This window comes from Dermochelys coriacea, chromosome 8 (assembly GCF_009764565.3).
Source record: "Dermochelys coriacea isolate rDerCor1 chromosome 8, rDerCor1.pri.v4, whole genome shotgun sequence".
Classification (NCBI taxonomy): domain Eukaryota; kingdom Metazoa; phylum Chordata; order Testudines; family Dermochelyidae; genus Dermochelys; species Dermochelys coriacea.
The window spans coordinates 94,646,031-94,660,644 of NC_050075.1; the positions used below are offsets into that span (position 1 = coordinate 94,646,031).

Sequence of the window (14,614 nt, forward strand, 5' to 3'; positions counted from 1 at the left end):
TGTAGACAGGGACGTAGTAGAGGGGTTTGGTTCAGTTGGCGCAAACCTTGGCTTGCCCTTGGTTACGTTTAAGGAGTCATCATTTGTGCTACTCTTCTGTACTCTTAGCTCCGTCCATGACATCCCTCTCTGTGTGGTCCAAAGAGATGGGCTTAGCGCTTCCACGGACAAAGGGTCTGCTGCTTATATAGTTACCTCTGCAGCTCCTATATTGTCTCTGGACCTGAGGTAGACTATGGGGTCTCAGCCTCTTTTATACAAGGCTTTATAAAGCCTTTTTATTTCAGAAGGACTTCGAAAGAGGATGCTAGTTTATTTACTGCATTAAATACAGCTGTATAGAAGTGTTCACAATTAAAATGAAAAGCCATGCATTTGGGTGCTTTCATATTTTCTTGTGACATCAAAAACAGGCCTTTCGTACACCGTTTTGCAACAAAAATTGCAATTTTTTTTGACAAAAATGGGCCATTGTCAACTAAAAACCAATCCCTTTTCAAATCAAAAAGGGGGAAAATTTCACAAGTTTTCTAGAAAAGTAAATTTTTGCCGCTCCAAGGTTCCCTGGATGAAATTCTAAAAATGCAATTTTATAGTCTGATAATTTTGCAATTGATTCCATAGGGAGTAAGATCATGCCTTAGGCCCCAGTCCTACAGTCAGTGGGGCTCTCTGCTGCCATAGAAGTCCTCCCACATGGATCCAGTAAGAGGCTTGGAGCCATAATCCTGATAATCAGATAGGTGGTGCTTGTTATTTTATAAATTTTAGTCATAAAATTAATTGCTAAGGTGTCTACAATACTTTCATAGTTTGGAATTAGGTAATAATGTCATACTTTTATTGAATTATCTCTCACCATAAAGTATTGGAAGAAACATTTATGCAAAACATGAACACAATGCTTAAATTGGTCAAAACACTTGTTTAGAGATCGCCTCGGTACCATACTGATTGCACTCTCCAAACATTGCTATTCATTTTGATGCAATGGCTTTTTAAAATTTGGTAGACATACGAAGACACAGGTAAAATGTGTGTTTTGAGAATGAAATTATAGCTTAAATGGAATGTTTTTATAGATGTGCTTTGGTATGTTTTTTTTAATAGCTACTACAGCACCATCATGCAGTTCATGAAATTTCATACATTGCAAAGGATATCACAGACCACCGAGCCTTTGGATATGTGTGTGGAAAGGAAGGAAATCATAGATTTGTGGCAATAAAAACCGCCCAGGCAGTAAGTATCAAATTTTTGTCATTTTTTATAGTTTAACTCAATTTGAAAGTTATGTCTATTATGTTGCTGTTCAAAAGGGCGTGCTAGCTTGTTTGTGCAAAATACGTGCTGTCAGATGTGTCTGCATAGAAGTTCTTAGATGGAGGATTAGCAATATCAGTCTGAGAAAAAGGGAATGTACTTCATCTTCCTTAATTTTTCTTGATGTATTCCTTCTAATTAGTAATTATTTTCCTTTCTAATTAAACTAGATACATTGACGGAATACAAATAAGTTTACGTATATTCGTAGACTCATTTAAACAGAAAATGATAGAAAACAAATAGCCACTTAGCATAAAATCTGCCCTAATTTAATTGTATTAGAAACCACCAATAAATACAAGCAATGCTTTCAATACTTGTAAGTATAATTATCATTAATCTGCAAATATAATTAGTTTTATAGAAATGAACCTTAGCCTAGATGCGATTTTCTAAACTAATATAAACAAGGTAGAAATTAAGTCAGTGTGAAGTTCCTTCTCTTGAAAGATAGCTACCACTGTTCTACCAACAGGACTCCGGGAAAACTCTTCTTTCCTTTATTAAAACTTACTGTTTTTGCTTCAATAGGCTGAGCCTGTAATTCTGGACTTGCGAGACCTGTTTCAGCTCATTTATGAATTGAAACAAAGGGAAGAAATGGAAAAAAAGGCACAAAAGGACAAGCAATGTGAACAAGCAGTATACCAGGTATCTATGTGTGCTTAGCTTGTTGCCAGTCAGAAGATAAGTGGTAGGGGTGTCAGGATCATGCTCCACACGGACAAATGGAAAGGTAACAGTTCTCACTTTGTCAACGTAGGGTTAAACAGTGATGGAAACTGTAACACTGGGAAAGATGAAAATCTTAGAAACATGAAATGATCTACTCATTTCCTATCGGGAGTGTTCCTTTGAATTAGAGTGACAAATTTTAGTGGAAGCCAGCATGTTGGGTAGATCTGTTTTAAGAGTGACTGGTAATTGTAGCACAGTTCAAATTTTGCTTCAGAATGCGTCATCTTAAATAAAATCAGACAAGGTGCAGCTTTGATTAAAAGTTACCTTGTGCAATAACACAACAGTTATCTGTAAACTCAAAAAGAAATATGTATTTTTAAAGTACAATGAGCTCGTTTCTCTGCTGTCCTTTAATTTCCGAATACAGTCTTGTTTCTCTGCTGTTTATGTTCTTTGCTTTTACCGCCTGTCCTCTTTGCTATAGACAATTTTGGAAGAAGATGTAGAAGATCCTGTGTACCAGGTAATTTCTGAAGCTGTACAGATTATGTTTCAGAAATAGTTAGATATACATTATCCTATTTTCAGACACAGGCTACTATTGTAACAAAGTACTGCTTTTTAATACATTTTAAGTAGAGGGAGTGTTTAATACATTTTAAGTAGAGGGAGAAAAATCTCAAAGCAGAATATATACTAGAGACTAAGTTCTAAATAATAATACTAATATGTAATATTACAATATAGGATGGAAACATTAAATATTTGTTTAGAATGTCATTTAGAAACTGAATTGAAAGTTTTCTCTCCAGAAATAATGACACATCTTTGGGGGAAATGTAACAAAAACATAAGCTATTTTGAAAACAACAAAGACGGTGAAATCCTGGCCCCATGGAAGACAATGGGAGTTTTGCCATTGACTTGCCTGGGGCCAGAATTTCTCGCAGAGCATCAATATTTGTACCGGGGGAAAAATGGAATTGACTACTGTAACAAGTTGATTTGCTGTATTCGCAGTTTGAGTCTTATTAAATAATAGAACCTAACTTTAAAGCCCTACATTATTCAGACTATGATTTCTTCCACCTTAATGGAAAAGGTGATGAATTTAGAAATACATCAATGTATTTACATCCAGCAAGTTAGTCAGATTTTTAAAAAGACATCAGCTGTTGTGCATACTCACTCTAATGTTTTGCTGGAAATGTAGGATCCTAATAATATGAAATGCTATTTCATTTGAGGCTAAGATTTTCAAAAATAATTAGAGACTTCAGGTGTCTCTATTTTTGCATGCAAGCTTAATACACTTTAAAGGAGCCTGGTTTCAGGAGGGTGAGCTTTCAGTGAAAATCAGGCCCCTTTGAAATGCCCCAGAGGAGGCATCCAAAATGGAGACAACCTTAATCATTATTCACTTTGGAAAAACTTGGCTAAAAGTTTTATTTTGAAAACCCTAAACAGTAAGGACTATAAAGCCGTAACCTAAAAAAAGTAAAGCAAAGTAGCAAACTATTACTATGAAACTTGTTACATATGTACGAAACTGTTCTCTGAGTTTTGGTTTAGCTTTCTTATTCACTACTAATAAATGTGTGGGGGGAATGATGATTATGCAGCCCAGAGGCCTGTTCCTGCTTCCATTGAAGTCCATGTCAAAATTCCCAAACTTCAATGGGAGCAGAAACTGGCTTCAGAATGTATCCCTAGTGAGATAGCAGCAGGAAGTTGATCCAATGATCATTAAAGAAGAGCCAGGTCTGTTTTTTTGCTTTTTCATTAAAAATAAAACAATATAACTCTTTGCCTTCCAGCAAACCAGTTATCGTTGTGCCAACCTATACTTTGAACCTGTTTCCTTAATATCTGCCTGTGTTTTTTTTTTTTTAAAATCTGGAATTCCAAATTGCCTTTTTTCCTTTCTGTTTCATCTTTGGCCTTTCCTCTTTGGCGGCTGATGTAATAGTACATTGTGTTTGAGGCTGGACATGAGCCAATCCGTGAGCCTGAAACAGAAGAAAACATATATCAGGTATAAAATGGCTACATCTGTGTTACTAATGCACCCAGTGCAAACATTTAGCAAAGCACATTTCATAGATTGAAGTTCACTTTTATTAGTTTTCATTCACCATGACATTTCATCCTCATTCAAGTAATATAAATAATTTTCACAGTCTCAGTATGCTTTCAAAATGTATCCACTTTATCTTTGGTAACTGATGAAGGGTCCTAAATAATATGCACTCTGTATAATATGACAAATAGTGGATTCCTTTCTTTCCTTTTAATCTGCAGTGTTTTTTATAACTGCATCCAGTTTTACAATGTGCATACACACACACGCAGCCCAGTCCTGCTTTCTGTACTCTGACAAATCTCCCATTGATGGTAATCTAAAATACCCCTTTTGTCATTCAGTCCATCCTCCAGGGGTCAGTGCAGGACTTATCAAAAGATTATTTAATTCAGTTTAAATCACAAACAAGAGCATATCTGGAGACAGAGAGATCTCTGTTCTATTAAAAGAAATTATAACCGGAAAATCAAGATTTCAATAAATCTTTCTTAGGGTGGAGAGTTACAAAGTGCCCCAGCATTTTGTTGGGATGTAGTATAGGTTGATCTGGTTGTAACACAAACCTTTAAAAACAGACACAAGTTGGGATGGAATGGAGGAGTAGGGGAGGGAAATTAAAAGAAAAAAAGAGAGTAATGAAAGAAAGAATGAAGAAAAGAGTAGAAGAACAAAGGAACAGAATGGGATTTAGGCCAGAAGAGAGAGGAGTAAGAAGGTGGAACACAAGTAAATGAGTGGGATTTAGTGCATTCTGTAATTTAATCATTGGCTCATTAAGTGCATATGTTCATTTAAGCCTACAAAGCTGTGTTGTTCTCCCATCACTAACTAAAACAGGCTATGTAGCCCACTGCCAGTGCGCTAAAGCCACTCAGGGTGAATATATTTCCCTGCACACAGGGTGTGTTAAGTTTACAGATAAGCTAGGACAGGGTCCTCAACCTTTTTCTTTCTGAGGGCCCCCCAACATGCAATAGCCACGGCTCACCTGTGCCACAAGAACTGCTTTTCTGCACATCCTGCAGATTAAAAGCCAGGACCAGTGTTAGGGGGTGGCAAGCAGGGCAGTTGCCATGGGCCCCATGCCACAAAGCTAAGTTGTTTGGGTTTCAGCTTCAGCCCCGAGTGATGGGGCTCGGGCTTCGGCTTTCTTGTTTATTTTGGCAGACTCTTGAAACCTGCTCACATCCCCTCAGGGGGCCCTGGACCCCTGCTTGAGAACTGCTGAGCTAGGACACATGGTTTGAAGTGTAGTTGCTGTCTGAAAAGTGACCTTATTTAAAATTCTCTTTGTAAGCGTCCTACTCCTGCTTACCCCATAATTTTCATATCAAATGCATGCAGTCAGCTTAAGATATTTTAACTGGTGGTGACCAAAATGCAGAGCTGTTGAAGAAGTATCAGTGAAGCCAGGAAAGGAAGGTGAAGGGGATCCCTAAGACGTGTTATAGGTGGCTGAGAGGGGAGTCATGGTCAATGGTATGAGACAAGGCACTGAGGTTGAGAAGAATGAGAGAGAGGAGCCCATTCATACAAATGGCAGTTGCCTTTCCAGGAGTGATGGAAACCAGACCGGACTCGATCAAAACCATTTGTTCTGCGGGACCTAGAGAATGTGAATGAATAACCATAGTGTTTCCAAGGTTTTGCTAAAATGGAAAGAAAGGATGGTAAACAAGGGATGAGATCTGTACTGATCTGGAAGTGCTGCCTCTGCCCTCTGAGTCACCAGTGAATTGTTCAAGGCTTCATTTGGTAGAAGCTGGACATGGTGAAAGTTTTCTAAGTGGTGACAATGAAAATTATGCCAGTTTTACCTGTGATCCCTTGTACTTCTCTACATTAACTATAGGCAATACATTGAATATGGCTAGCACTGAGATTAGCTAACCACAGATCTTAGTTATCTATTGCAATAGACAAACACTGAAGTATCACCACAGTAGAGTTTCCAATGGCCATGGTACTCTAGTTTCAATGTACCTCATGATTTCCCTAGCTGCTGTAAATCTAGGTGCTCACAACCTTCCGATTACACTTACATCATTGAAAAGGCTGTTTCTTTTACAGGTCTTGACTAACTCAGAACCAGTCAGTTTAGTATCATTAGTAAGATTCCTCTGAACTAGATTCTTCCTTGTTGCCTAATTCTTTCTGTCTCCTACAAGTTACTGTTTCTGTCCATACTTAACTATGGGAAACTTGCAAGCTCCTCATTGTCCTGTAACCTAAGCACTCTGAAATGACACATCCTCATTGCCTTTAATAAGCAGTGTACAAGACAGACAGGCCACAGCGATGTTTTGACTCAAGGCAGTTTCTCTCTGTTGTGGCTGGCTCCTCAGGAACAAGTGTCCTCCATCTCAGACATTGTGTTCGGTCTTATTCACACCTTCTTTTTGTGGTGCCATCCTGCTTTTCCTACCTAAGGCTGTTGTACAAAGAGTTCATTTTCCCACAAGTTCAAAAGGTCCCTGAGTGGTAGTTAGTTAAATAAAAAACATAAACATTAAATCTCACTATTGGGATAACATTCCACTGTTTAATATCACTGAGCTTGCATTTTCTCTTATCAGGCATGGTTTTTCTATTAATTTCTTTCTTTGACTCATTACCCCAAAGTGTGTGTATGTGTGTGCTTTTTCTGTGTATTTAATCTAATCTAATCTACCCATGTATTTCTAATGCACTAATTACTGTGGTATTTGACCACCAAACATGCAGCAGTCCTTTCTGTACCGGACTTTTCATCACATTTCCTTACCTGACAGCTGGTTTTATGTTAGTGCCATCATTTTTATGGACTGGGGCCTTTATTAATTAATTTCATATTATTTATATAGTATCACTGGTCTTTATGATGCTTTACAGCCAAAGGTGAAAGCAAGGTCTGTACCCCAAGGAGCCTGCAGTCTAAGGGTATGTCTATACTACCCGCTGGATCGGCGGGCAGCGATCAATCCAGCGGGGGTCGATTTATTCTCTCTAGTCTAGATGCAATAAATCAACCCCCGAGCGCTCTCCCATCGACTCCTGTACTCCACCGCTGCAAGAGGCGCAGGCAGAGTCAACAGGGGAGCGGCAGCAGTAGACTCACTGCAGTGAAGACACCGCAGTGAGTAGTTCTCAGTACGTCGACTTCAGCTACGTTATTCACATAGCTGACGTTGCGTAACTTAGATCGATCCTCTCCCCTCCTCCCCCAGTGTAGACCAGGCCTAAAGGCTTGTCTACACTTACCGGAGGATCGACCTGTGGTGATCAATGCATCAGCGGTCGATTTTGCGGGTCTAGTGAAGACCCGCTAAATCGACCGCCGATCCCTCTCCCGTCGACTCCTGCTTGAGAAGACTAAGGGGAGTCCACGGGAGAGCGTCTCCTGTCCACGTTGCGTAATGTGGACCCTGTGGTAAGTAGATCTAAGCTCCGTGGATTTGAGTTACGTTATTCACTTAACTCAAATTGCGTAGCTTAATTGACTTTTCCCTTTAGTGTAGACAAGGCCTAAGCAACGATAGGCATACAGCAGAATATGGTGATGGGGAGGGGAAAGGGAAAACGTGATGATTTATGGGCAATATTCTCTACAGGAGCTCAGATCCGTGGTTATGTTGTGATTCATGTGATCGTCATTATTTCGTATACTCATATTGGAAAGGGGGTTTGGATAGCCAGAAAGTGACCCTGCCAGAGTAGATTAGTGTTGGAAAACATGCTCAGTATAATAAATTTTCAGAGCGATTAGGAGGAAAAGAGGGAGAGTGACAAGGAGGAAACTGTTCCAGTTATTAGGGGCAGTGTGAAAAAGGTCCAGAGTCTTGAGTAGTGTTTTTGGAAATTTTTCCCATGAAAAGATTTTCTTAAGGAAAATTACCTCTTTAAAATTTTTTGTCAATATTTGAATCAAAATTGTATTCCAAATGGTTAGTGAACATTTTCCTGCATGCGTGGAGCATACATGGGAGCTGAGCTGTAGGCTAGGGCAGTTCAATCAGAATAGACCAAGTCTGAACTTTGATGTCGAAGGAGACACGGCCTTCACTTTTATAGAAGGCAAAAGAGACTGTAAGCTTCAGGGTTATGGCTAGGAGGAGAAGGTGAGTAAGGGAGGGCAGAAAGGAGGAGGTAGTATTATTTGTGGCAACAAATAAACAAGGTGTGGATCACTCTTTTGGCAGTAGGGGAGAGAGAGGAGAGGACAAATTGTAGAGAAGTTCTGAAAGGAAGAGTCACAAAACTTAACAGGTTTCAGAGTAGCAACCGTGTTAGTCTGTATTCGCAAAAAAGAAAAGGAGTACTTGTGGCACCTTAGAGACTACCAAATTTATTAGAGCATAAGCTTAGTGAGCTGTAGCTCACGAAAGCTTATGCTCTAATAAATTTGTTAGTCTCTAAAGTGCCACAAGTACTCCTTTTCTTTTTACAAAACTTAACGAGAGCTTGGACATGGGATAAGATAGATACCGAAGAGTCTAAATGTGACCCCATGGTTGTGATGCTCAGTAAAAGGTAGTGTAATGCTGCTGTCAAATGTGAGATAGAAAGGGGAAAGCAAGAAGGTTTGATTTAATCTTTTACAGCCCTGCAGCAGAATCCACTGTGGTTTGCTAAAACATCTAACTTCAAGGGGTGCCTCACTCAGTAGGATGTGGCCACAAGGTTGTATCATGTTCTTTTTCATTGAAATATATGATGATTAGTAGCTAGGTGTCAAAGACTCTAATGATTCCTAGGTGGGGATATTTAAATGGAATGAGTCCAAATTTTTCTTCCCCCGAAAGAAGTGAAAATTGAAGTTACAACTTCTTTAAAAAAGAGTGGTGAATCGTTCAAATACTGAACACAGTGCAGCGCACCAGGGCCTTTACAATTGGTATATGCAACCTTTGCTGAATCAAATCACCTTGTTCCAGAAGAAAGGAAAATAAGGAAGTGTGATGGGCAGCTCTGGTTTACATTCAAGAAAAATATCCTAGTAAAGATACAGCACCTTCTCAGGTACTGTTTGTACCTCTCTCAAGGAATAACAGAACTCCAAGCAACTTGTTAAAGGAAAATTCTTGGTTCCTGATCTTTCAGTGCAACATAGCAGTCTGCCAATGGGTAGACGGTTGATTCCCTTAAATTGAATTTTTCCACTATTACTAACTTCACACATCTAATGTGATGGATTTTTTAGTAGAATGGAGGGCACAATGAGAGCACTATGGGAAATACTTATCATTGGTCATTCTTGAAATAGGAATAGGAAAATTCTTGAAATAGGAATAAAAAGCACCTGAAAGGTTTAGGAGAACACGTCCCATTCTCTTTCGATGGGACTTTGCTCTTAAATCTCTTAGGTATTTTTGATGATTTCCTCTATATTTTCTTATTTAAAATGCATAGTGTTCCTTGAAAAATGACATTGTCATAATAAAATGTGAGCTTTGTGAAAGTGTGAATGGTTGGGGCTGACACCCTCTTGGACTAATTGGAGGTTGTGCCATATCTCACTGGGTAGGTAACTTCTGATAAATTTACAGTAAGATTGTGGGCTTGACCTACTGTATAATCTCTGTCAGAGTATTTGTTCTCTACATGCGAATATTATATGGGCAAAAAATAGATTTATTTAAAGATTTACAAGATGTTTTATTACATTTGTGAGGATTAATTTCCTTAGTAAAGCTCATTGACTTCTAAAACATAACCTTCTTCCAAAGAACTAGGATAGTCAATATAAAGGTGATACTGGTATATTATATGTACAGGACATTTGTTTCACTATTAAGTTTGGTATGTCCCATTTACAACAGGCTTTCAGTGTTTTTTAGAAGGAAAAAGCAATCAGATTTAAAAAATCATAACTGATCATAAAAATCATAGCTCTCTTGGATTTACTTTATAAGCAGAGAGTGCCCGATCCCTTTCTCACTCATGCTGTAGCTGAACTCCACTGACACTAGAGGAATTTCTCCTCACACATTATAAATCATGACTATCAAGCATAGGAGGAGAGTTGGGCCCAAAACTTACTAAAGTACAACAGCCTGTGCCCAGGAGAAGGGCCAATGACTTAGCTTATGCTCAAATAAATTTGTTAGTCTCTAAGGTGCCACAAGTCCTCCTTTTCTTTTTTCAGTTCCCTCGTTATGCTTCTGTAGATGCTGCCCCAGACTCTGAAAGGACATTTTCCCTCTCATCAAGAGTTGCAGAATGCTAGGTCACACATTATATAGCGGCCTGTGATTAGCCCCACCCCAGGAATGTGGGTGTTTACTAGGCTTGGCAAAATATGATTTTTTTTTATTATTTTGACAGATAATATCCATGTTTGTTTTTAAGCTTTTTTTTTTTTTCAACTTTTATCTGTTTAAATTTTCAGTTTCAGGAAATTGTGTGAGGGTTGTATAATCGCTATTTAATTACAGTTCGACATGGAGATTCAAAACCTTAAAGCTATATCACCATTAAAACACAAATTGTCAACAACACATGTCAAAATATAAAAAGTAAATATCCTTAAGTCAAATGCCAGTAAGTTCTCAAGCAGCGTTTTTCTTACTTTGCCTATTTTTAAATTTCAGCCATCATCAATGGAAATATTTTTTTTGTTGGGTCATGTGTGTGTGATGAAAACAGCATTTACTGATAAAAATTTAACCCTTCCAAGACTAGTTGTTGTTTTTTCTGATTAACAATAATAAATTAGGTGAGGCAAGGACATTAATATTGCTGCTGGCCAAACTGATAGCTCCATTAAAAAAGCTCATCTGAGGAGAAAATGGAGCCCTGGCCCAAACATGACTCCCATTTTGCACCCCCTAACCCCTCCTAGAAAAAAGCAAACACTTATGTAGAAGAGGGATGCAAAAGCACCTTAATTTCATGGAAGTTCATACCCATATGCAACTTTGGGGTGTTCAAAAAACAGATCCAAGTTTTGCCACTCATGGTCATCTCCTCTGAAAGACATTCCCTATATTAAAAGTGATCATTCTTGATTTCAATCACATAGAATGACTTAATTCTTTCGTAAAATACAGGGAACTTAGCTACAACTTTCAATTTTTCCAGACTCCTACCTCAATGATGATTGTGCATTTGATTTACTGTCACAGGTTCCGACGAGCCAAAAGAAGGAAGGTGTATATGACGTGCCAAAAAGTCAACCTGTAAGTGTAAGTATCTTCCCTGTTTATACACGGTAGAGGTGGTATGTGGCACAGCTGCTTTGACTCTCATAATTCTCTGGAGTGTATGGTTCCTTCTAGCATTGTGATTTTCAATGTTCTGCGATACTAGTACTGGTTCAATCCCACTGGGGAACCTGGGTGAGTTATTCAGTTAGGGCCCCTTAATATGTACATATTTATTGAGGTCACCCCACTCAAATACCTACAACCTCCTCCTTCCTGATCTCTTTTATTCACGCTCCCTCTTCTCACCACTTGTAATGCGAAATCTTTCAGTAAATGTATAAATCTCTGCAGCTTGAGCCGAAAGAGCTAGTTCTGGTAGGCTCATCAATCTCTGTATCTGACCCAGCCACCACTAGAGAGGGACAGAGCACCATACTGAGTAGATGTTGGTTGTATTTTCTTCCCCCATACTTACAATTAAAACTGTACATTCTATAAAGGTTTATTAAATTAGTTAAGGACAACTGTGAACATAGGGGCCATCTGGGTTGGAAGTGAGGAGAGGAGCATTAGGAACAGACAGAAGGAGTCAGAATTCTTGGGGGCTTGATGCAACATCTGCAGCCTCTCAGAACCACCCCCTGGCAAATACAATAGGCTGATGTGTAAAAAGTGCATAAGAAGCTTCAAATTAGACAGTGACCAAACATCAGGAACTTGCATAAAATTACAGTTCTGTAAACTGAAAAAAGCTATATAAAAATCCCACTTAACATGTGGCACAGGAAAGCAATCGTTTTTAATAAAACCAGCTTCTTTAGTAACTTCATATTGTAACCTCTGTACAATTGCAATACAGATATATAGGTAATGGCTATTTGTCTGAATAACAGTGAGCAGCTCCAGAAAGAAATAGTCCAAGCTCAGATGGCTGAAAAAAGGGACCTCATTTAACAAATCTCCCAACTGACAGAATCTTTGCTGTATTTTTAGCATGTTGTTTTCGTGGTCATTACTAGCCATAATCAGCACAGGGAGGTTTTCCTTCCACCATTGCTATGTGTATAAGGCATGTTACAGACCAATAAAGACTGCTGGGTTCCTCCTTTCCTTGTGAGGGTATTTGCACTTGTGTAAAGTGGGTGTCAATTGCTACCAAATCAGCTTGTTATCATTTTGCATTCACTCTCCATAGATGCACATAGTGCAGAGCAGTGGAGAATTGACCCCATATCCTTAGCTGAATATAAAAAGGGCTAGTGACAAACAGTAAGGGGAGTGGAAGGACAGGGGCTTTAGTGATAAGATTATGCACTGACTGAGGGTTATGAGGCATGCATCTTGAGGGTTGCACAGGTTTGGGCTGGTTTTGTGTTTTACACATAAAGGTAGGTTGAGAGGCAATTTAGACTAGTAGGCTTCATGGGAAAAGTGTGTTTTGAGGAAGGATTTGCAGAAGAGCGCAGAGGAGCAAAGATGAAAGGTCAGGAAAGAGATTCTAAGTCCAAAATGCCCATGGGCAAGAGAGTGCAAAACAAAAATGTACACTGTACAACTTGGGCTGAGCACAAAGAGCAAGATGGGAAGCGAAGAGGATGGTGGGAGCTAAGATGTCACACACAATCAAACAAAGAAATAAAGCCCACTCTAAATAGTTTGTAATAATCCACTATGGGAGATCCTCTTGTTGCTAGGCTAATTATAGTAAGACTATTCTTGTTGAATAATTAAGATCGTTGTGGGCAAGGAATAGTTATAAATTCCTCCGAGTCCAGTATCAGAATTTTCTGTGCAAGTTTCTAGTTGGGGTTTTTGTAGTGGGGGTTTGATGGCATTTCAGACTGACTCTGTATATTGGACTCTGCTTAGGGTTCATGCAGTATGAAAGACAGTACAGTATTCTCGCTAAAGTGTTTGCAAAAGCTTGTACAGTAAAACTACCCTGGTAAAGATGATGATTTTGTTAAGATGCTGGGCTCCGACTTCAGCCCATAATGACATATTGCAGCTCTCAACTCCATGAAGTTTGTTATTAACTTTCACTTTGGCCCTTTCTCAGTAAAATTCAAAATAATTGGACCTGAAAAACACAGTGTCAGTATGCACTTTAATGGAAAATGGAAAAGAAAAAGAAAATGGAGGCATTAAGTACGAAATAAGTAGCCAGGACCTTTCACCTTTCTATTGGTTAATAAAATAGAAAACCGAGGCAGCTATTAAAATCTGTGTAATATTCCGCTACACATCTAGTTTTATTACTCATCTTTCTGCACGCAAGACACTTTGTCATAGAGATGCTTGCCATGATTTTATTTTTCAATTTATAGCTGTCCCTATTACATAAACTTCTAAAATTCAATTTGTGCTCAAATTACCCAGCCTGATTTAGACATGCAAGGACACTTTCTTTATTAGTATATCTTGCTTCCATTAATTTCTTAAAGGCTGAAATAAGGGGAAAGCTTTCTCTAGTTTCTAATAGATATTAGGGATTTTGAATTCCCTCTTCTTTCTTGTATAAACAGTCCTCCATAAAAATGCAGAAGATTTCACCTGAGCTCAGATGGATGGAGTGGGCAATATAGACGAGTCCATTTCCGAACCCAAGTATTTTTGTCTCATGTGGTTATTGATCCGGAAGGCAACAGTTTGGAACAGGGGATTGAGAGTCAAAATCCTGGTTTTGTTCACAGTTTTGCCTCAGGGCACAATATGTGACCTTATTTAAATTACATAAGGTAACACTAAGCGATTTAGAAGCCTAATCCAGTTTTCAAAAGTGATGTCAGCACATATGTAACATAGACAGATCCTGGTCGTCGACGGGCAGGATCAAACCTGGGATGTCTGGAGCTTAGTGCATGAGCCTCTACTGCATGAGCTAAAAGCCATAGCAAAGGCTGTAGAGCAGACTCATTAATCTCTCTCTCGTGTTGCCACTAAATGGGACAGAACACCACATCCAGGAGGTGTGTGAGTTACACATAGAAGCCTACACTGTCTTTCAGTGAGACTTGGCTCCCAAGTCTTTTTTGGAAATGGGACTTAGGCTCCTAAGTCACTTGGACATTTTTGAAAAATTTGCCCTTAGCCCCTCTGTATTATCTGTCTTCCCATCTGTAGGAGGATTGTGATGACATATACTCTCCTTCACAGTTGTGTTACAAAGCTTAATTCATTATGGTTGTATGTATAGGCTTTGAAACAAGAATATTATAATGCTTTGCGCTTGTATAGTGTCTTTACAACCTTAAGTCTCGTGGCATGCATGTGAGGTAAGTATCATTATCCCCAATTTACGGATGATGAAAGTAAGGCACAGAGCTGTGAGGTGACTTACCCAAGCTCACGCAGAAAGTCAGAAGGAATGCCTTGCTGATAACAGAATACAAATCTCCTC

At 38.9% G+C, this 14,614-nt stretch overlaps 1 protein-coding gene and 1 long non-coding RNA gene across 12 annotated transcripts in view; one reads left to right on the forward strand and one right to left on the reverse strand.

Moving 5' to 3' along the window:
- DAB1 (DAB adaptor protein 1) overlaps nucleotides 1–14,614 on the forward strand; it is a 703,351-nt gene that overhangs the window by 642,332 nt on the left and 46,405 nt on the right. For 5 of the 11 annotated variants that reach the window (XM_043490444.1, XM_043490445.1, XM_043490446.1 and 2 more), the window contains 5 exons: nucleotides 1,111–1,242; nucleotides 1,858–1,977; nucleotides 2,492–2,530; nucleotides 3,977–4,042; nucleotides 11,194–11,253. In XM_043490444.1, the coding sequence (XP_043346379.1) occupies nucleotides 1,111–1,242; nucleotides 1,858–1,977; nucleotides 2,492–2,530; nucleotides 3,977–4,042; nucleotides 11,194–11,253 (417 nt within the window). The remainder of the gene's footprint in view (nucleotides 1–1,110; nucleotides 1,243–1,857; nucleotides 1,978–2,491; nucleotides 2,531–3,976; nucleotides 4,043–11,193; nucleotides 11,254–14,614) is intronic. The other 6 variants (XM_043490450.1, XM_043490448.1, XM_043490451.1 and 3 more) reach the window with 3 other exon arrangements.
- Nucleotides 3,884–14,614, reverse strand: part of LOC122455439 — a 36,277-nt gene continuing 25,546 nt past the window's right edge. The window contains exon 4 of the long non-coding RNA XR_006273645.1: nucleotides 3,884–4,016. This is a non-coding gene — a long non-coding RNA (uncharacterized LOC122455439). The remainder of the gene's footprint in view (nucleotides 4,017–14,614) is intronic.